At 39.4% G+C, this 21,248-nt stretch overlaps 1 protein-coding gene across 1 annotated transcript in view; it reads right to left on the bottom strand.

The window, feature by feature from the left end:
* Positions 1-21,248, bottom strand: part of LOC121526088 (ryanodine receptor 3-like) — a 140,330-nt gene that overhangs the window by 25,833 nt on the left and 93,249 nt on the right. Inside the window, 20 exon segments of the mRNA XM_041812420.1 lie at positions 1,701-1,813; positions 3,901-4,035; positions 4,125-4,184; positions 4,319-4,489; positions 7,301-7,315; positions 7,757-7,849; positions 9,236-9,323; positions 9,446-9,686; positions 9,942-10,265; positions 11,665-11,795; positions 11,876-11,957; positions 12,459-12,697; positions 15,595-15,655; positions 17,843-17,892; positions 18,022-18,143; positions 18,228-18,295; positions 18,383-18,498; positions 18,655-18,778; positions 19,016-19,091; positions 19,234-19,296. Coding sequence (XP_041668354.1) covers positions 1,701-1,813; positions 3,901-4,035; positions 4,125-4,184; positions 4,319-4,489; positions 7,301-7,315; positions 7,757-7,849; positions 9,236-9,323; positions 9,446-9,686; positions 9,942-10,265; positions 11,665-11,795; positions 11,876-11,957; positions 12,459-12,697; positions 15,595-15,655; positions 17,843-17,892; positions 18,022-18,143; positions 18,228-18,295; positions 18,383-18,498; positions 18,655-18,778; positions 19,016-19,091; positions 19,234-19,296 — 2,372 coding nt within the window.

The raw sequence follows: 21,248 nt of genomic DNA, 5'->3' as shown, positions 1-21,248 counted from the left end.
GGTGACAAGACAAAATTATGTTTGGTGATGGTGAATAAAATTAATTAAAACAATTAAAACAGCTTTTGCTGTGGTTTTATGCTCTTTAAATAAAGAAATGTGGTCCAGTTCCAATTATATTGCCGCTTGTCCTACAGGTACACCTGAACCAACAGCTACCATGGCATCAGCCGTTGGATACACCGGCTAACCACACCTGCAACAATCGCAAACCCTTTCCCGAAGCAGACTGCGAGAGGAGCGGAAACATCTTTTCCTTCATGAAAAGGTCTCAGCATTGCTCTCTGCCCCTGTTTTAATAAAGACATGTCAAACACTGATAAAACTGCCACTGTGGCTAAGTCGGGGCTAATCACTCCGCTAGCAGTCATTGTATACAACCACTCATAGTACAACTAAACCCCGCCCTTAGCGCAACCCGGCTCTGTATGGCTCTGAAAGTATCATCACTTAGTCAGTCAGTCACAAACAGGCCCATATGTAGATCTGATCTCGGCAGTCAGCGAAAAATATAATTTCTAGCATTCCTAAAGCTCCTCTGTTTGAGTAGCTTCAAATAACTAAAGACTGGCAAGCTTTTACTGCGTGCTTTAAAGTTTTAACAGATCTAGATGAGCTGTACTGTATATTTTAGTTAGATTCTTATTTAGCTTACAGACATAGCGAATGCCTTTCTGCATTTTACAGTTTAAAAGAATGATTTTTAAAGCGTCTCTTATCTCAGCTGGCCACATTACTACACAAATGAGGGCCAGTAAAAACCAAACCCAAACAAAAGAAAGCATGCATATCAGAATGGGAGTTGAACTTGTAGCACAAACCATAGCTGTAGGAAAGCTGGGATAGTTGAGAAAGGTAGGTTTGTAATGCAAAGTCATACAGTAGCAATGTTTGATCAGCACTAAATTACCGTCAGCATGGAGAGCAGACTGTCATAGTCTGAGTTCTCATGCATTATCTCCAGCCAAATATGTCGGTAGGCATTCAGGAAGTAATTATTATTTTTGTGCCTGAGGGGATGAGGTACAATAGAGTGTGACATTGAAAAGAGAACAAAGGCTGCACAGAGAGACAAAAGAGAAAATGTGACATCTGAATGTGTAAAACTCAGGAAGAGCCAGAAGCTTCACATTAAACCACAGACACAAATCAATTACTCCAAACAAGTACAGTAAATTGTAAATAGTGTCTGATAATTATAGGCTATGCTGTGTCATATTTCACTGTCATCAGCTCTGAATAAATGAGTCATGCTGTCAGGCAAGCGTGTGGGCGCCACAGTCTGAGCACATATTGAAGATGGCCACCCCCAGGTTGGTCTTTGTAATTGTTTTCTTCCCTACTGTAGCTCTCTGCCTGACTTCCTGTGATTGAGTTACAGAGCAGCAGGGCATGAAATTGCCAGTGTCCCTTTTTCTACTTCTTGATAACAGCCGCAGGCCAGACATTTGTCCTACAAATGCAGGGAGGGAAGCTGTGCATTAATGGAGGGTCAGAACCCACGGAGATGGGTCCTGAGTCAGAAAGAAGAAGGAGAAAGTATGCCGCTATTTGTCCATTACAGCTCATATCACCACTTGCCAACCACGTGCTGATAGTACAAATGGATTAAACATCTTTAAATTATGATTATTAGGCATTTCAACATGATTCTGTACAGCAGAGAATCAGACGCTCAGGTGTGATGTAGACAATCATACCTTGGAAGATTATAAAGTGGGGCCATTCGGAAACAGGCGACGACCGCCCGTTTTCTCTGCTTTGAGAGCAACTTCTGCCACACACATTTCTTTGATCTCAGTGGCTGTTCAACCTTTTGGGAGAAGAAGAGGAAGTCAGTGTTAAGAAAACATAATCATGAGAATAGTGGATCAGTATTCTCTGTTGCAAGGGAAAACACATATTGTGCTGTGAAACTAGAACTGGAATTTCCTCAGTACTTGTACTTTGTATTTTTGAGATTCATCATGAACTTTAGTGAGCCAAGGTGAGGAAAAGCATAAAAAAGAAAGGAGTCAGAAATGTTTAAACAAGCCAAGTGTAACTTTGCTCCCAAATATCATTGAGTTTATTCTCTCCAGCTGTCATACTTATGTGGCTGAATCAGTTCAGATATAGAGAATAAACATGGACTTTTAAAAAAAAAAATCTTCCATTTACTCTACAAACCAGGCTTTGGCTGAATACTGGTGCTTACACTAACTACTAATGTAATTGATTGTGATTAATGTGAAGCAGACAACATCCTATACAGATTCACACAAATGACTTGTGAATATAAAATAACCTTAAATAAATCTAGCATCATCTTTAATAAGAAGTCTTTTTAAAGTGCTATTAGTTGTGTATTAGGTAAAATCATATCCAGATGTGGAGTGGCTAATCTGGAGAACCAAGAGAATCTTTATGTGAAGCATTGCCAAGAATCCTGCAGCAGCTGCAGCTCCTCACCCAGCTTGCTGCTTACAGTGAGAGTGAGGAAGAGCCCCCACCGCCAAGCACAGCTTAGTAGGCAGGTAGGATTCATTCAGTATTAATATTATAAAGTGTGCAATATAAAGGCCTGCCTGCTCTATTTGAAAAGTAATAATAAATTAATAAATCAGTGGCCCTTAATAAATCTTAAAAAATTACAAAGTTATTTCACAAAAACAAAAAGTACCAGGGTCTAGATCATTCATCTCCCCCGATGCTAATAGTCAGTTGTGTTTCCTTTTTGCTGGATAACAGCCAGTTGTAGTTTTCAACAAGTCTTAGACACATCTTCTGAGGAATCTCAGCCCAGTCTTCTCTGGTCAATCTCTCAAGCTCCTTCAGGTCTGATGGTCTTCTGATATGGACCTTGGTCTTCAGTTCACCCCACATATTTTCAGTGGGATTCAAGTCGAGCTTTCTGCAGGCCAGTCAATAACGCTCGCCTTGGTCTTCTGGAGGTAGTTCTTAACCAGTATTTTTTCGTGCATTGGAGGACAAAGTGATGACCAGACCCAGTTTTGCTGCTGACTGCTTGAGGTTTCTTCTTTCAAAATCTTCATGATTCCCAGTCCCAGTTACAGAAACACTGCAGCTTTCCTACAGCATAATGCTCCCACAGCCATGTTTCACTTTGGGGACGGTATTCTTTGGGTTATATGCCTCTCCCTTCTTTCTCCAAACATAAGCAACATCATCTCTATGGCCAAAGAGCTCTGGTTTGATCTCATCTGACCAAAGGACACGCTCCCAGTGTGCAGAATCTTTCTCCAGGTTGTCTTGAACATACTTCAGTCTGACTTGAAAGGGTCTCTTCTGGAGAAGTGGAGTTTTACTTGGTCCATTCCTGTGCCGGGGTCTAGTGATGGTCTTCCTAGAGACTACAACTCCAGACTAGGCTAAGTCATTCAATAGTGTCCTTGGGGTCTTTAGACACATCTTTCACTAGTCTTCGTTCCAGAGTCTTTGAAATTCTTTTTCTTTCTACCTCTGCCAGGCTGTGTGGCTCTCTTTAAACTTCTGGGATAACTTTCTAGATCCTTCTCCTGCTTTGTGAGCATCAAAAATTGTTTTTCTCAAGTCTAAACTGATTTCTTTTGTTTTTGCCATGATGCTTTCTCCAGTGACAGCTCAACCCTTACTGAAGTTTTTGTACTGTGTTTAAACTAGAAGATAACCCTCAGTTTTAACTTGATTTCACAATCTTTGAACATTACAAAGTTAAAACACATTATTGCACAACAGTGATTTGTGCAAAGTAAAATAATGAAAGCATACAAAATAAAACTAGGATGTTTGGAAAAGGTGTGTTAAAAATCTGTTGTTCTAACTCCAGTTAAAGGTCTGAACTAAAGTGGGCTGATGACCCTCTGAGGTTATTTTCATCACAGAATATGCAAGGATAGGTTTATTTGTTTGTGAAGAGACCTGCTCCAGGTTGAAGACAGCAGCAGAGATCCTCTGGATTCGGTCCACCACCCTGTCAGGATCTGGAGGCCCCTCACTCCTCATCGCTATGTCCTTGTACAGGTTTAGCTGCCACCTCACTGCAGGGTCCTCTGACTGAGACGGTGGTACACAGGAGGATGTTAAACACTATGAACACAATGTTTGCTAGCTTATGACTTGATTTTGCGTTGGGACAAGTTTACCTTCTCTCGAAGATGAAGATTCTGCCGAATATGGTCTTTGACCTCATCATCTGTGTCTCTCTGTTGAACATTAACAGGAACAGGGGTGAGAATTTAAACTCTGTCGCAGTGAAATGTTTCAAACATGTTCATGTTAAAGGACAAAGATGACAGTGAATTCTTAGACCAATGTTCTAAAAAAAAAGCAGTCTCACCAGGAGATAGCGAGTCTTGGCTAAAGAGATGAGCTCCTGATCTCCTGGTGTACACATGTTGAGGCCAATCGGCAGCATCTTCTTCAGAGCTGCCACAATCAACGAGGTTTGAATCGAGTAGAACTCACCGCGTCTTTTCTTGTGTCTCCTCTCCTGATCTTGTCCTCCAGACTTGAAAAGAAATCATGAGATTAATGTTCAGAAAAACAAAAGGGTATGTTTGAAGAAGCTATGACAGCTATAAGCTGGTTCAACAAGCTAATAAGCTGGTCTTTTGCAACCCTTCACCATTTTTACCTCCGCCAAGGAGGTTATGTGATCGGGTGGGTTTGTTCGTTGTTAGCAACATAACTCAAAAAGTTGTGAATGGATTTTCATGAAATTCTTAGGAAATGTCAGAAAGGCATAAGGAAGAACTTATTAGATTTTGGGAGTGATCTGGATCACCGTCTGGATCCAGGAATTTTTTTAGGGATTCTGTACTATTGGGAGATAGGGCTAATGGCAGAGGTCTGTGCTGTTACCACTTTACACCAGGAGATGGCGGACATGAGTAACTTCAATCCCAGCAGCAGTTTTTGGGTGTGTTTCTATTCAAAGTCTTGGAGTTTATAGAGCTTGAAAGACGCACGCCCGGTCGAGGAGACGAGTCGGAGCGTAACAGAGAGGAAGACAGCTAATTGTAGCGAGAATAATCACAATGCTGGGAGGAATAGAGGAATATTCACCCTCTGCCATGACTTCCAGTCGTCCAGTGAGACCATGGGTGAGACTGTCAGTGCATGCGTTGGTACCGGCAGGCAATGCTTCCACAATGACAGTCCACCCAGGCAAAGTCATTGCTTTGCCTCTTCGTGTTTCCACCCCACTGGAGAGGGAGTAATGGGCACATGGGGATGAATCCAGGAATTTTTTAAAGGATTCTTCACTGTTGGGAGATAGGGCTAAAAGCGGAGGTCTGTGCTCTCCGAGTGCTTTTCTAGTTTGTCATATTTTCACCAGCAAACTTCTCTTCAATGAGTAAATGGATATCTTGACAGCAGTCTGCTGAAGACTGCTTTGAACAGAAGCGCATCAGCTGTACTCAAATAAGGAAGAAGCAACTTAAGCAAATATTTCCTGGCCCTTTGACCAGACTGATTCTGTGCTTCACACATCAGCTAAAAAATAAAACTAGCAGATAGTAGTAGTAATAGTAGTGTTACCATGAAGCATGGCTCCCTATTTTGATTTTCCAAAGGGCCTAACTTCATTGAGATTATCAAGCAAAGGGGTAAGTTTTCACAGTCTCCACTGCAAAAATTAAGTTATTATAAACATTACTGTGTCTTTGATTACTATTACTTTTTTAAAATCATGTCATTATAACAATTCAATATTCCTAAGGTTATACAGTGCCTATAAAAGTATTCATCCTCTTTGATGTTTCACCCTTTTATTGATTTTATAAATCAATAATGGTCAATACAATTTTTTTTTAACTTTAAAAAAACTCTTTAATGTCAAAGTGACAACAGATTTCTACAAAACAATGTCAAGCAATTGAAAATATGTAATAAAAAAAAGTGACTGCAAAAATATCCACTCCCTTCAAGTCAGTGTTTAGTAGACGCACCTGTAGCTGTAATCACAGTACTGAGTCTGTGAGGATAGGTCTCAATCATGCTTGCACATCTGCACACTGCAGTTTTACTCCATTCTTCTTTGTTAAACTGCTCAAGCTCTGTCAGGTTGCACAGGGATTGGGTGTAAAAAGACAGACAGTCCAGCAGCAAATCCTCTATTGGATTGAGGTCTGGGCTTTGACTCAGCCACTCCACAACAATCACCTTGTTATCTTTAAATTATTTCTGTGTAGCTTTCGCTGTATGTTTCCAGTCATTGCTTTGGTAGAAAATAAATCCCCTCCCAAGTTGCAGTTCTCCCACAGACTGAATAGGATTGTTTTCCAGGATTTTCCCATATTTTTCCGCATTCATTTTACTTGAGAAGCATCCCCACAGCATGATGCTGCCACCACCGTGCTTCACAGTCTAGATGGTGTGTTTGTGGTGATGTGCAGTGTTTGGTGTCTTGTCTGATGGTCAAAAAGCACCACATTGGTCTCATCAGACCAAAGAACTTTCTTCACTTGAGCATGGAGTCTCCCAGATGGTTTGTGGTAAACTCTAGTCAAGATTTAATCTGAGTTTTCTTCAACATTAGCTTTCTCTTTGCCACTCTCCCATAGAGCTTTGAGCTTTAAACAGATCAATAAACAAATAAATAAATGATTGATCTATAAAATCAATGAAACAGTAAAACTGGAGGTGAATATTTTTTATGGGCAATGTACAAAAAAATGAAAACAAAATCATTTTCAAAAAGTTCACTTGTGGAAAGAGTCAAAATACCTCGTTTAAGAGGACAAACTTCCTCCTGACCGCATTATTTTACCCTTTGTAATCTAAAATTATAACAAGGCTTCATGTGGGCCAGATAACTGGTACTGGCAGACTGGACCTGGCCACCATTTGAGGACCCCTGTCATAAAGAGAAGACTGCAATTTGGAGTCACTTAGAAGCAGCTGGCATATTAAAAACATGTACTTACATATTAATGTACATACACAGAGACACATGTACTGTATGCACACAGTTAACACCCATCGACCATGACGTTACAGACATAGCTTGAGGAAATCATCGGTCAAACACAATTACAGATACAGGGAAACACAATTCTTCAACTGCAAACACATCAGTCACAGGTGATCAACAGAAGGGGCGAGCGTCAACACTCGAGATGAAATGTGATCCGCCCATGAGGAAATGAGAATTCACATGATGACGAACATAGGCCACAAAAAATGAAGACATGTTTTATAACTACACTAAAGACTATATAGCGGCGGCACAAGCTATTGGCTTTTCTGCATGGAAACAGTAGCATTCAAGCCAATGAGCTGGCAGGTGAACGGCTCATGCACTGCATCACTCTACCTTTTCCTTAAAGGACTGTTTGAGACAGAAAGAGGGACAGAAAGAGAAAGGCAGATAGAGGAAAAAGGTGAAGGTGCGGTTAATGGAGGATTGCAGTCCTCACATGGATGTGAACTACAACGAAAACCATTTGTTTGCCTTTAAACAGCTGATTCAGGCAGACAAGAACTAAAATGCTCTGACCATTTTAAAGCAGAAGGTGTGGAGGAATAAATCTCAACTGAAGAATGAGTGTTAGTTTTTGTCATGTCGCTCTAAAATCATGCATTCATAAATCCGCGCACACAATCAGAAGTCAAGGACAGGTGTGATTGTGCTTATTTTGGATCTTTGTCAGCTTTGCCAACTGAAACGTGACATTTTACTGGTTAAAGGTGTCCTGAAACTTGACTGGAAGAGCTGCTTTCAAAACAGGGTATTTAACTTGGCTGAGTAAAGAAAAAATGCAATACCTACCTTAGACATCTTGGTTTTATTATCTCCAGTCAAGAAGGAGAGGTTGTTGATTTCATTCTGGACCACGAAGTTCTGCTCTTCTCTTTTGAAATTCTGCAGGAAAACACATGCAAAAAGAAGATATATTTAATCCTTAGGAGATCCTAGGGACATTTTGTGCCATTCATTTTTTTTTTCTTTTTTTTTCAAGCCATTTTGGCTGTGTTGAAAAAAGACAGCTCAAAAGCTACACGAAAACTGACGCATTTGTTCCTATCGACTTAAAATGTCCCACTGAAAACCACCGAAAATGCCATTTTGATCTCACATTTATCTTAAGAAAACACAAATGCATTCCTTAATGTTACGATTTTATTTTGGACTACTAGCTTTCAACTGTAATTCTGTAATTTTTCCACCAGATGGTGCTACTTTTTTCCCATTCAAAGTACGCTGCAAAATTTCACACTTTTACTGTTTGCTTCAAGGGTACATACTTGCTAAAATCCCCACAATATAAATATAATTTGATATGTATATTTCAGGCGGAGGTGGTTTTTAAAAAATGATCAATTTAAAGTGGAAGAAAAATTAATATATAATATTATTACAGCTGGTTGTGGACATTTTTGGCCCTAGGACCACAAAAGTGAGTTTTTTTTTTTAAATCCAACACTGCAAAAAATAACAGTGCCTCGAAATCAGTGTTGTTGCCAATTGCCGACCCATCTCAGGGCCTGATAATAATAATAATCAAATACTCCTTGAAATGAATTTTCTGGAAATTGTTATTATGGTTATTATTATTTTCAATTAAAAAACAGGGGGAGTTGTGAAAACATACTGGGCTTTAAAGGGTTAAAATATCCAAAATATATTATTAATATTTGACATGTACTTTTCAGGCTGAAGTAGCTTTAAAAGATTGACTTGTTTAAAGTGAAAAAAATATATATAAATATAATATTTTTACAACTGGTTTTAGGAAGCAGACATTTTTCTCCCTACAACTATGAGATTGAGGTTTTTTAAAAATCTGATACTGAAAAAAAGAAAAAAACAAAAAACAAAAACAAAAAAAACAAAAACAAAAAAACAATGCATCAAAATGAATGTTGCTGCCAATCATTGACCCATCTCATGGCCTGATATTAACAATAACCAAATACTTCAGATATGTTTTATGGAAATTATTATTTTTTTTTTTAATAAAAAACAGTGGAGTTGTGAGAATTTACTGGGCTTTAAAGGGTTATCCCCCAATATATATAATTAATATTTGACATTCATACTTGAGGTTTTAAAAGACTTACTCATTTAAAGTGGAAAAACATATTAATAAATACAATTTTTTCAGCAGTTTTTGGGAAGTAGAGATTTTTTGTCTCTAGGGACAAATGTCTTAGGTTATTAAAGGAGCTCTTAGGGGTTATTCAGTGTTTTATGACACAGGGGCTGCCTGTTTTTTTGCAGAGCATGCATGCATCCAAGAAAACTTACATGTGACTTGCACCAGAGAATAAATATCTCAGCGACCATTTTGAAGAGCTCATTGGAGTCAGCATCTGGTTCTTTCAGCCACCTGGACCTGCAGAAAGAGAGAAGGATTTAAACAACCTCTTTATCTTTTCTGCAAGCACTCGCATTTCCTTAATATCCTTCTAAATACTCCTTCAAACAGCTTTGTCATCCAACAGTCAGTGATCTAACCTGTTGTTATCCACATAACGGATGAGCATTGGGTAAAAGGCATACAGGTCCCTGCAGAGTACAGCAAACTCATCGAGGATGAGCAGCTCAGCCTCCTGAGTGTCTCCTTTACTGTCTGCTTTCAGCAGCTCCTCTTCAGAAACAACCTTGACTGTCTTCTTCTTCAGTTTCTCTAGTGTGGGCAGGAAGTGGCTCTTCAGCAGGTCTGCACGGGCCTTGCTGATGATGGGTTGCACATACACTAAAGAGAGAGGACACTATGGGTTATTTTATACAGACAGTTAGTTAAAAGCTTGCCTTTATTTCAGTATGGTTTTAATTCCAGCATTGTGAGATGGAAAGCAATAGATGTTATGGCTACCAAAATTAGATTACAGTAACAAATGACAGTAACACCACTGTACTGCCCTAGATAAAAATTACAGGCTTAAGAAATGAACACATGATACCAAAAAAGTTGTAGCAACTAGGTTTTATCATCCCAACCAACACCAACCTGCAATCCTCTTCATCCAGGAGGCTTCATCGATGCCCAGGTTGTTGTTGAGGATCTTGAGGATGTTGCCCAGGATGACGCTCAGGTGCTCTGAGGTAACTGTTGTGCAGCAGATGCTGCCCCCACTGGCAGGCTGGTTCTCAGGCCCCCTCTCCCACCAGTAGGACAGATAGTTGCACAGCATTGGTAGCACCACCTCGATAACATGAGGCATCTCTGTGTACCTCGCTCCAGACTCAGCCATGTCATTGATGTCCTTCATTAGACCGTCCAGCCGCGGCATGCCGGGACACATCGCCTCCACTGAGTCACTTATACCAAGGACTGAAAACATCACAGGAAATTCAAATTACATTATTATTTACATTATGAAATTACATTTTTATCATGATGAGGAAGGCTTTTCTCAAAGATATGCATATTATGTGCAATGTGTATAATTTAGCGCAGGAAAAACATACATACAGTGCCTATAAAAAGCAATCATCCCATTAAATGTTTTACCCTTTATTGATTAATTTTATAAATCAAGCATGGTCATTATAATTTGGCATTTGTCTTGCTGTAAAATAAATCTTGTCCCAAGCAGCAGATCTCTTGCAGACTGAAAAACATTGTTCTGCATGAGTTTCCTAGATTTTGCCACATTTATTTTACCCTCTTTCTTTACAAGCCCTCCAGGGCCAGCTGCCAAGAAGCATCCCCACAGCATGATGCTGCCACCACTGTGCTTCACAAAGGTGATGGTGTGTTTGTGGTGATATGCAGTGTTGGTGTCTGCAAAAAAATCCTGTCTGAAAGCCAAAAATCACCACCATCAGACCAAAGAACTTTCTCCCACTTGGCCATCGAGTCTCCCACATGGTTTTTGGCAAACTCTAGTCCAGTATGAGTTTTCTTCAATAGTTGCTGTCTCTTTGCCACTCTCCCATAAAGCTTTGACTGGTGAAGAACTAATGCAACAGTTGTATGCGGCGTCTATCTCTCTCAGCCACTGAAGCTTGTAACTCTTCAGAGTAGTCATAGGTGACTTGGTGGCCTCTCTCACTGGTCTCCTTTTTTCACAGTCAGTCAGTTTGTGAGGACAGCCTGATCAAGGCAGATTTACAAATGTGCCATATTTCCTCAATTTCTTCATGATGGCTTCAACATCCAGGGGATGTTAAATGCCTTGGAATTTTTTTAATAACGTTTTTTTCAGAGTTGCTTGAAGTGTTCCTTTGTCTTCATGGTGTAATGGTAGCCAAGAATACTGATATACCAGTGACTGGACCTTCCAGGTGTCTTCATACTATTATCACTAGACTACTAGCTCTGACTGGCTGGGACTTTGTTAAATGAAGTCAGTCACTTTAAAGGGGTGAATATTTATGCAATCATTTATTTTACCTTGCACATTTTTATTTTATTGACAATACTTTATAGAAATCTGTTTTCACTTTGAAATTAAATAGTATTTTTGTCATAAAAGCCAAATTATACTGACCATAATCAATTTGTGACACCAATAAAAGGGTAAAACATCCAAAGGGGTGATTACTTTTAATAGGCATTGAATAAGCATTTAATAAAATGTGAAAACATCAAGAGTATCTTAAATTAAGATGATTCTAAAAACAAAATACCCCTGCTTTACCCTAAAAAAAGCTTTTTAATTGGCCACTTTGGACCTCCCCTTTAAATGGATTGTTTTATATCTGAATAATAAATCCACTTGACCTACCAGCTCTGTCTCTGGCACTCTTTGTATTAAAAACGGAGCAGGGGTTGTATGTGTTGAGCAAAGGCTCCAGGAAGGCCACAGGCATGGCTCCAGCCAGGGTGGCCAGACACTGACCAAGAGCTGGCAGCTGTCTGAGGGACGAGGAGAAGATGGGAGTTGGTAAAAGATGTTATGAATATCAATAAGGTTCACAAGGTTGGGATTAAGATACCTCTCCACATAGATGTTTTTTCCAGTGCCCAATGCATAGAGACTGGTCAGGATTCGATAGCAGGACACTTGAACATCATCCACTAGAAAAGAAAGGACAAAAATGAGAATGAAAAATATTAAATGCCATGCTTCAGGTTCTTCAGAGCTGAAGGCAGGCAGACAGAGGTGCTTGAAAATGTTAACAAGCTTGACACATTCAGCATCATAGTTCAACTTCATCGTATTATCAAGCAAATTATACTCAAAGTAAAGCTAAAGCTGATAAGAAGAGTTTTTTGCATCTTAGAATATAAATATCCAAACCTGGCTCTCAAGTATACATTACACAGGCTTTACAATGATGCATGAGTAGCATAAAGCCCTGTGTAAATGTCCCTTGTTATTTTCTAATTCATATTTAAAGGTAGAAGCTGTAGCGTATGCTTGTGTTGGTAAGTGACAGATATATTCCGTGGTATCAGGATGTAAGAAGCCTGTCATCTCAGCACTACACTCGAGTTAACACTGACACTTGACTCCGGTTCTTAAGCTTCCTCTCACACAATTTTTGATCATTCCTGTGCTGTCACTCCTGTACTCACAAAGCAAGTCGACTCCAAAGTGGTGTTGAGTGATGTGCTCAAACAGAGCGGTTAAAATGGGGAGCAGAGCGACGGTGGTGTAGTTGATATTCTGCGACACCCCTTTCATCTGCGAGCGAGAGTGAGTGAACTTCCCCAGCTTAAGGTTCTCGAACGTCTTCTCCAGGTCCTCGGCTGCATTCTCAAAGAACGTCCTCAGCCCCACCCGCACCAGCTCAGAGCCAGACTTCATCACCGTCCTGGTGGAGTGAAAGAGAGCGTGATAATGACTGCAACTGAATGAGGCAATATGCAAGGGCAGGGATATAATAAACCACTGGATACCCCTTAGTATGCAAAGGACAATGCTGTTTACCCACAGCTAGACACAATCATGTATGCAATTACTCCACTCTCACAGTCTGTGAAGGTTTTTAGTCATGATACATGAGAATCAACCTGACCACCCTCACACTGAAACATAGATGATTAATTAAATGAATAAGTCAGATATTCACATCCAAGATGAGCTTGCCAATGTTGGAGCTCAGAGATATCATGACACTCTGAGACTGCAAAATGCATTAATACGATTAGTCTGTCTATTTCTAACATTTCACAGTTCATAACGATGCTAAATAAATTACTCATTGTTCTGACTTGATGCGTCCCAGCAGGAAGGGGAAATGAAAGACAGAGTCTGTGGGCATCTTCACAGTCAAGACAAAATAATAAAGTGCATTTTTAGCCTCAGTATGTGTGAGCTGCATTAACGAACCGTACATTGTCTAGTAAGAACACTATCAGCCTTCGGCAACATGTGGCGCATGAAATTTGTTTCCTTATTTAAATGCCAGATTTTCTTTGTTAATGTCAGAATCTCCCAGAGGACTAATGTTGACTAACTGTTAAAATAAAAAGCCCATGACATTGGCTCCCTTTTGCTATAACAGAGGTTATATTTTAAGACCCCCTTTTATACCTTGTAATAGCAGGGCCGATTACAGAGTTGGCTGGACCCCTGAAAAACCCAATAAATGGGCCTTCTCCAGTCGTAATTTATTGATGATGTCAATGCATTTCTATTGCATCAGTAGCATTAATGCTAGTGTCCTGGCTAACAGTTACCTCATTTTGGACCTGAAAAGTGTGTCAAACTTACTGGGCTTTAATGTTGGAATTATTTGTTTGTGCCACTTTTTAACCCCTTTTCCATCCCTTTTCTGTCCATTTTTGCTACTCCTTTTACCAATTTTAACCCATTTTTGCTGTTTTCCACCCTTTTTGCCATTTTTGCATCTTTTTTATACATTTTTGACACTCTACATGTATTTTAGCAACTGTTTGGTCACTTTCAGCAATTTTTGCCACATTGTGCCCATCTTTGCCATCACTTTGCAACATTATGATCATTTTTGCTACTTTTTTGCTCCCATTTTTGCCATTGTTTTGCAAAAGAACGATCATTTTTCACCAGGTTTTTGGCAGTTTTATGACATTTGCTACTTTTTGCCTATTTTTGCCACCCTTAACCCATTTTTGTGGTTATCTACCTATCTACCTACCCCCTTTTTTGCCAGTTTTTGCCCCATTGTGACTTTGAACCCATGTTTGCTTTTTCTTTTGGCCAATTTTAACCTATATCTGCTTCTTTTTTGGCCATTTTTCCTGCCAGTTTTAGCCCATTATTTTAAAGCATGTAATTAATTTTCCATTAAAGTTGTCTCATTTTTTCCTGTACTGTTTTCTGACACTCTGACATTTGTGCTTACATAGCTTAGCTATGAAGTTGACATTACTTTCAAAGTGGCAGTCAATGCCCATCCAGGTTGTTAATATAATAAAAAAAGGTAATTCTGTTTTAAGAAAGAGGGCTTACATTTCGAAAAAGGCTATATATGTACCACATGTATAAATACAATTCATTTATTGTTGCATTGATTAGAGTGGTTATTATTCAGGTTAGAAATAAATTATGGTTATCACAGCTTAACTCTACAATTGACCATGATTTTCCTGACAACCCCCCCCCATGCAGGCTGGGCCCCAGAAAGCTCTCCCCTTCACACCCCCTTATGGGTGGCCTTGTGTATTAGCTTTCATCCATCCAGGAAGAGCAGATGACAAGTGGATGGCCCTTCAGAATCAGCGTTTTATTTTTATTTATTTTACTTGAGGGACAGAGTGCATTAATGAACACAATCCCAAAAGACAAATGTAAACATGCTGGAGTTAGAAAAACTGCTAATTTACATCTGAGGTCACTTGGCAGGTAACAAAAAGGTATAATGTATTCTGTGGTAAAAATAACTTTTTGTAAAGTGTAGGGATTGTATTATGTAGAAATTCTGATGATAATTCTAGGGTAGAGGTCCATTTAGAGCGGTAAAGAACTAAATTTCCTCTGTTCCCATTCATTCCTAATGGCTGTTCCCCACTTCCTAGCCCCCCAAGGACATTCAGGATCACATGATTGCAGCCTATATAAATCCCATGAAAATCTTTGCAACTGACAATTGCTGAGAACGGACTCCAAGAAAGAGTTGAGTGTAAGTGAAACATTGTCTAAAGTTTACTCTAAGTTCAGTTGGTCAACTAACGTTTGTAACTGCTGAAGCATTTGGTATGGCAGCATAACACGACTGTTTGGCGTCTGGCTCTGACTTTATCACTCCTTGCAGAATTGTTCTGCATGCAGAATTTGAGGAGTGATGAGATAACATCTTAAACCCCCTGTCGGAGCCTACAGGTGGATGCTGGGGTGGAAGTGGGTTGAAAGCGAGACCTTAGTAATGATTCAGGGCAGAGCTTGCAATTGCAGAGCTGCAGGAGAGGCCAGATATCTTGCAGTTTAGGTGTGAGTCAATGAGCTTGAGTTGTCTGCCTGAACTAGCTTGCAGGCGTCGCTCCATTATCATAAATATTGCTTTGTGGCCTCCATGCCTCAGAATGTTTTTCAATGCATAACGCCCATCTAATGAAGCTATTTGCATTTCCTGTTAATGCAAAATGTTTCGAATACACATTCATGTTGCGATCTGTTTGTTTGTGTTGTAGCTATTAGCAACCCTCTTTTCTCTTAATGCAAAGCATTTTGAAAATGGATCAGTGTGCGGCTTCCTGGCTTCCATAGAAGTCTTGTCTAATTTGTCCTCACCTGGTGTCCAGAGTGTGTGCCAGGATATGCAGACAGCTGACGATTGTAGTTGAATCACTCCCTATAAAAGAATAACACCAGCTATCAATATGTAACAAATAGTTTAAACCATGCAAGACTAAAAGCCTCTGAACAAATGTCAGGAAAAGGATTTTACTTATATTTGCTAGCTGGACATGTTATATGAGCTTTGGTCATGCCACTAGGGATACACTGATAAATTCTGTGATTTAGTTCATGGAGAAAAAATCCTCAATTGTAAAAAGTCAATCATCATTTAATGGCTGAGTCTCAAGAAGCTTTTATAAAGGAAAAGGTAAACAAGATGAGTAGCATCTAAGGTGGAAACTGGTTTAAAAAAAAGAAAGGCCTGGCTCTGTAAGTTAAAAAAAAACAGCATTCCAATAATTCTAAGACTCACAACTTAAAGTATTCTATTATGTTTGTTTGAGATATAAACAGAAAAAGTTGTTGGTCTCCTTCATGCTACCCTTATGTACAGGAAACCAATGATAAAGCCTCTAAGACAACAGAACTTAAAGGCACCAAAGAGAACAACCTTAAAAATACTGCAAGTTACTTAACAGACCAACATTCATACTGAAGCCTCTGTTCAAGCTATAAAAACAGAAAAGAGCATCAGCAGCACAACAAATTATTTCTATATGCCTGAAGTTAATCTAAATACAGGTGGATGCCAAAAGACTAAGAATATCATGAAGAAGTTCATGACAGAAATTTTAATTCAACAAGTAAATCTTCCATACACTCTAGATTCCTCTCATGCAAGCAAAATATTTCAAGACATTTTTTGTTTTAATCTTGATGATTACGACCTACAGTTCACTCAAATAAAAAAAGGAAACAAAGAAAATAGTACACAATGAATTAATAATACAGATTTGCTTCTGGAAAATTCTGCTCATTTATGCACTCAGTAATTGGTTCGAGCTTCTTTTGTACAAATTACTGTATTCATGCAACGTGGCATGGAGCCAGTCAGTCTGTGGCACTGCTGGGGTGTTAGTCAAGGTTGCTTTGATAACAGCCTTCAGCTTGTCTGTATTGTTGAGTCTGGTGTCTCTCATGTTCCTCCAGACATTTCCTCAGAGATTCTCTATGGGGTTCAGGTCAGACCAGTTGGCTGGCCAATCAAGCACAGTAACACCATGGTCAACACACCAGTTTCTGTTAGTTTTGGCTTCACTGTGGGGTGCCAAGTTCTACTGGAAAAGGAATCATTATCTCCATAAAGCTTCTCAGCAGATGAAAGCTTCAAGTTATCCAAATCTCCTGGTGGATAGCTGACAGTGTTGACTCTCGACTTGATAAAGCACAGTGGACCAGAAGCAGCAGATGAGACGGCACCTCAAACCATCACTGACAATGGAAACTGAAACACTGGACCTCAAACACCTTGAATTCTGTGCCTCTCTGGTCTTCCTCCAGACTCTGGGATCTTAATTTCCAACTGAAATCTAAAATGTACTTTCATCTGAAAATAGGACCTGGGACCACTGGGCAAAAGTCCAGTTCTTTTTCTCCTTAGCCAACATGAGACTCTTATAACATCTGTGGTCACTAAGAACATGACACTTGTAGTCCATTTCCTGGGTATATCTGTGTGGTGGCCCTTGATCCACTGACTCCAGCCTCAGCTCACTCCATTTGAAGCTCCCCTAAGTTCTTGAATCTGCTTTCTTTGACAATCCTCTGAAGGCTGAGCTCACCCTTGTTGCTTGTGCACCTTTTCTTACCACACTTTTCCCTTCCAGTCAACTCTCTATGAATATGCTTTGATGCAGCCTCTGAGAACAGCCTGTCCTTTCATCAGTGACCTTCTGTGGCTCACCCTCCTTATAAAGGATGTCAAGGATTGTCCTTTGGACATTTGTCAAGTCAGAAGGCTTCCCCATGATTACACTTGTGTGGGCTGAACCAGAATAAGAGAATGAAGGCTCAGGAAACATTTGTAAATTGGATATTTCCACATTATTCTGATGTTATGAGATAATGGATTTTAGATTTTTGTGAGCTATAAGCCATACACATTAAGATTGAAAGAATAACTAAAAAGTCTTGGAATATTTCACTTTGTATCAGATGATTCTAGAATGTATGAAAGTTTAACTTTTTGAAGAAAATTGTGGTAAAAAATGAACTTCTACATTCCTACAATAGCTCTCAGTATTACAGCACACAGAGATGCACACATACACTACTGACTAGTTAACAGTAACCAGCTTACCAAAGAGAGAAATCCTATGTCTGACAAGAGCTGCCAGTTTACAGAAAAGGCTGGAAGTGTGATGGATAGAAAAAGGAGGAAAATTAGTTCATTATCAAGAGAGAATATAAAGAGTTTGGATTTGTAATTAAGCTAATGAGGGGTTTTTATTTATAAATAATAATGCTTTTATTGTGTACCTGGTGACCATCTCCTTCTCCTTGTTGGAGGCGTAACCGCTGCTGCTCAGGTTTTTATTTGGGGAGGAGAGGAAGTAGAGGGAGTGGTTCTTGAAGTACTGGTCAATGAGTGGAAGAAGAACCTAAAAGAGGACATTATCAATGACAAGATGCGAACAGGGTAATAGAAATTTACTATATAAAAGCTCTTTATATCACATACTTACTTTGGCAAAAAACTTGATTTCTTGTTCATGAGGAGACCGGTCTGTTTTCCCACTGGCAGCCATGGCCTCTGGGTTGTGAAGGAATTATATATTCAATAGAAAGAAGCATTGCTATCTTTAGTTTTATGTTGTGATTAGATGTAATCTTTACTAACCCAGGTGAGCGATGAACTCCTGAGCTGAGTCTACATACTTCAGCAGCTTTTTGAGGAACTTGTAAGCAAACCTTTTCTCCATGGATGAGGAGTCTTGCTCTAAATCCTTCAAACCTCTGCAAAACATAGAGTTAAACCACATTTTAAGGGGCTTATATTTTCAACTAGCCAAGAAAAGGACTCCACAGACCACTGTTAGTACTAGTAGTGGCTAAAAAGTTTTGTTTCTGCAGAAATTAACATGATATTAAATCAATTTTACAATGTCCGACCTGGTGATGCTATAACCATGAATCTGCAGAAAGCGGAAAAGGTCCTGAGCCTTCTCTCGATCACGGGCCTTCTCCTTAGCTGTCAGTGTTTCATAAGGCACCAACAGAGGATGTGTGCCCCCACCTGTAACCAAAGCTAGACTATTTTAGGGCAGATGGTTACAGGAAGTGGATATACCACATAAATTAACATATTCAGTCAAGACCAAAGCAGAAACATGCATATATATGCTCTCAGGCAAACAGAAACAATCACATAGCACTCTTCATCCACACACCCGACCCACACAGTGTTATCCCTTGCTGTTTGTAGATATCTGTTTAATATATGCATCCGTAATTGACTTCATTAAGAAATCACCTCTGCTTCCAAGGTCACTCTTTTTCTTCTTGGCCCAGATGTTATGATAATTTTCAGCTAACACCTCCACCATCCCCTTAGACCAAAAGACAAATAGCACATCTTAGTGAGAAGCACGTCCCGCCCACCTTACTTATTCACATTCATTAAATATTGCTTTTCATCTCGTATTCAATCCGAGAGACTACAGTGAGAAAAACATGTGTAAGGTCACTCACCTGCAATTCTCTCGATAGGATCACATTGCTGGTGTCTATTGGGCTTGGATTGAAGCCATTTGCCTGAAGGATGCAAAAGTATAATAAGGCACAGTATATAAATAGCTAAAAAGAACACTTTGATCATGTAAGATTTCAGCTTTTAAAGCATTTGTTGAAGGATTAGTCTACATCTTTAGGCTTTGGGTCTATTATGCGAGAAGATTAGCAACAATACTAGCTTTGTGTCTACAAATAAAAACAAAATCCTTCAATAATATTGTCATAATATATACCATATGGACAAAAGTGTTTAGCCACCTGACCATCACATCAACAGGGACTATAATAACACTGTATTCAAACACATGTATATATATATATATATATATATATATAGAGAGAGAGAGAGAGAGAGAGAGAGAGAGAGAGAGAGAGAGAGAGAGAGTAGAGCATGCAGAGCATCTATGGGGTCAGGCACTGTTCCAGTTCATCTCAAAGATGTTCGGTGGGTTTCAGGTCAAGGCTCTGCGCAGGCCACTCAAATTCTTCCACACCGAACAACTCAAACCATGTCCTTATAGTCCTTGCTTTGTGCACTGGGGCACAGTCATGTTGAAATAGAAAAGGGCCTTCCCTAAACTGTTGCCACAAAGTTGGAAGCATAGCATTGTCCAAAATGTCTTGTCATGTTGAAGCATTAAGATTATCCTTCAGTGGAATTAAGGGACCTAGCCCAAACCCTGAAAAACAGCCCATTACCATTATCCCTCCTCCACTAAACTTCACAATTCTCACAATGCTGTCAGACATTTGCACCACTCCATCCGACGCTTGGTATTGGACTTGGTGATGTGAGGTTTGCATGCTGCTGCTAAGTCATGGAAACACATTACATGAAGCTCCCACCGTCAGTTTTTATGCTTATATTAATGCCAGTGGAAGTTCAGAACTCTTTAGTTATGGAATCAGCAGAGCGTTGGCGACTTTTACACATCATACACCCTAGCAGTTGTTGAAACCGTTGTGTGATTTTACGATGGCTTTGTGGCTAAATCACTGTTGTTTCTAAATGCTTTCACTTATAATAATATAATTTACAGTTTCCTGGAATATACAGCAGGGATGAAATTTCCCAAACCTTCTTATTGCAAAGGTGGCATCCTATCATGGTACCACATTTGAAGTCACTGAGCTCTTCAGGATGACCCATTTTGTATCACAAATACATGTACATAGAGAATGCATGGCTAGGTGCTTGATCTTGTACACCTGTGCCAACAGGTTTCATTTAAAAAACACCTAAATTCAAAAATTAACAGGTGTGGTCACATACTTTTGTCCATTTGGTGTATATTATAGTATAATCAGAAAACGGTACGTTGTACATGGACTAGTCAGAGTCAGTGTAACACATTTCATCTCGATTAATTCATGGATTCACAAAAGTTTGATCTAAAAATATGAATTCACAGTAGATTTTGTTTGTTAGTAGTTGTTGACTGCTTAGCTAAACATACAGTAAAATAACTAGAGAGAATTAAGCTTAAAAGTACAGTGAATACCTCTGGCTTAAGTGCTAGCTAAAACTGTTTTTATAGCTAAAATGAGTTCACAGTTGCACCTTTTAAGAAAAGTAATTGCTAAAACTTTAAATAGAAGGCAAAAGAAAGAAAAAAAAACTTTAAAGTGTGAGCTAAGAGGTTAACGACTGAAATTGTGAGCTTATCCATTCAAGAGAATTTGCACAGGTAATGTCTTTCCGTTCTTTTTCCTTGTCTTTAGCTCCTACTACCTACTTTTGCTCCTGTTTTTCACCAGATTTCAAAGACTCGATAGCACACCTGTTTGCTGTTTATAATTAGTCCTGAAGTTGTCCAGACCTTCCACTCTGTTACACCCTGCCTTCATCGGCTTTAGCCTTACTCCACTGCCTACTGGCTTGACTTCATTATAAGTTTGTTTTTAGTTTGACAGTTAATAATAGTCCCATTGTTTGTGCTTTGGATTTTTCCTCATGCACCCCTAGCCATGAA

The sequence above is a fragment of the Cheilinus undulatus genome, linkage group 18 (genome assembly GCF_018320785.1).
Source record: "Cheilinus undulatus linkage group 18, ASM1832078v1, whole genome shotgun sequence".
NCBI classification, from domain to species: Eukaryota; Metazoa; Chordata; class Actinopteri; order Labriformes; family Labridae; genus Cheilinus; species Cheilinus undulatus.
Note: the sequence above shows the minus strand (reverse complement) of the source record. Positions and strands in the feature narration are given on the sequence as shown.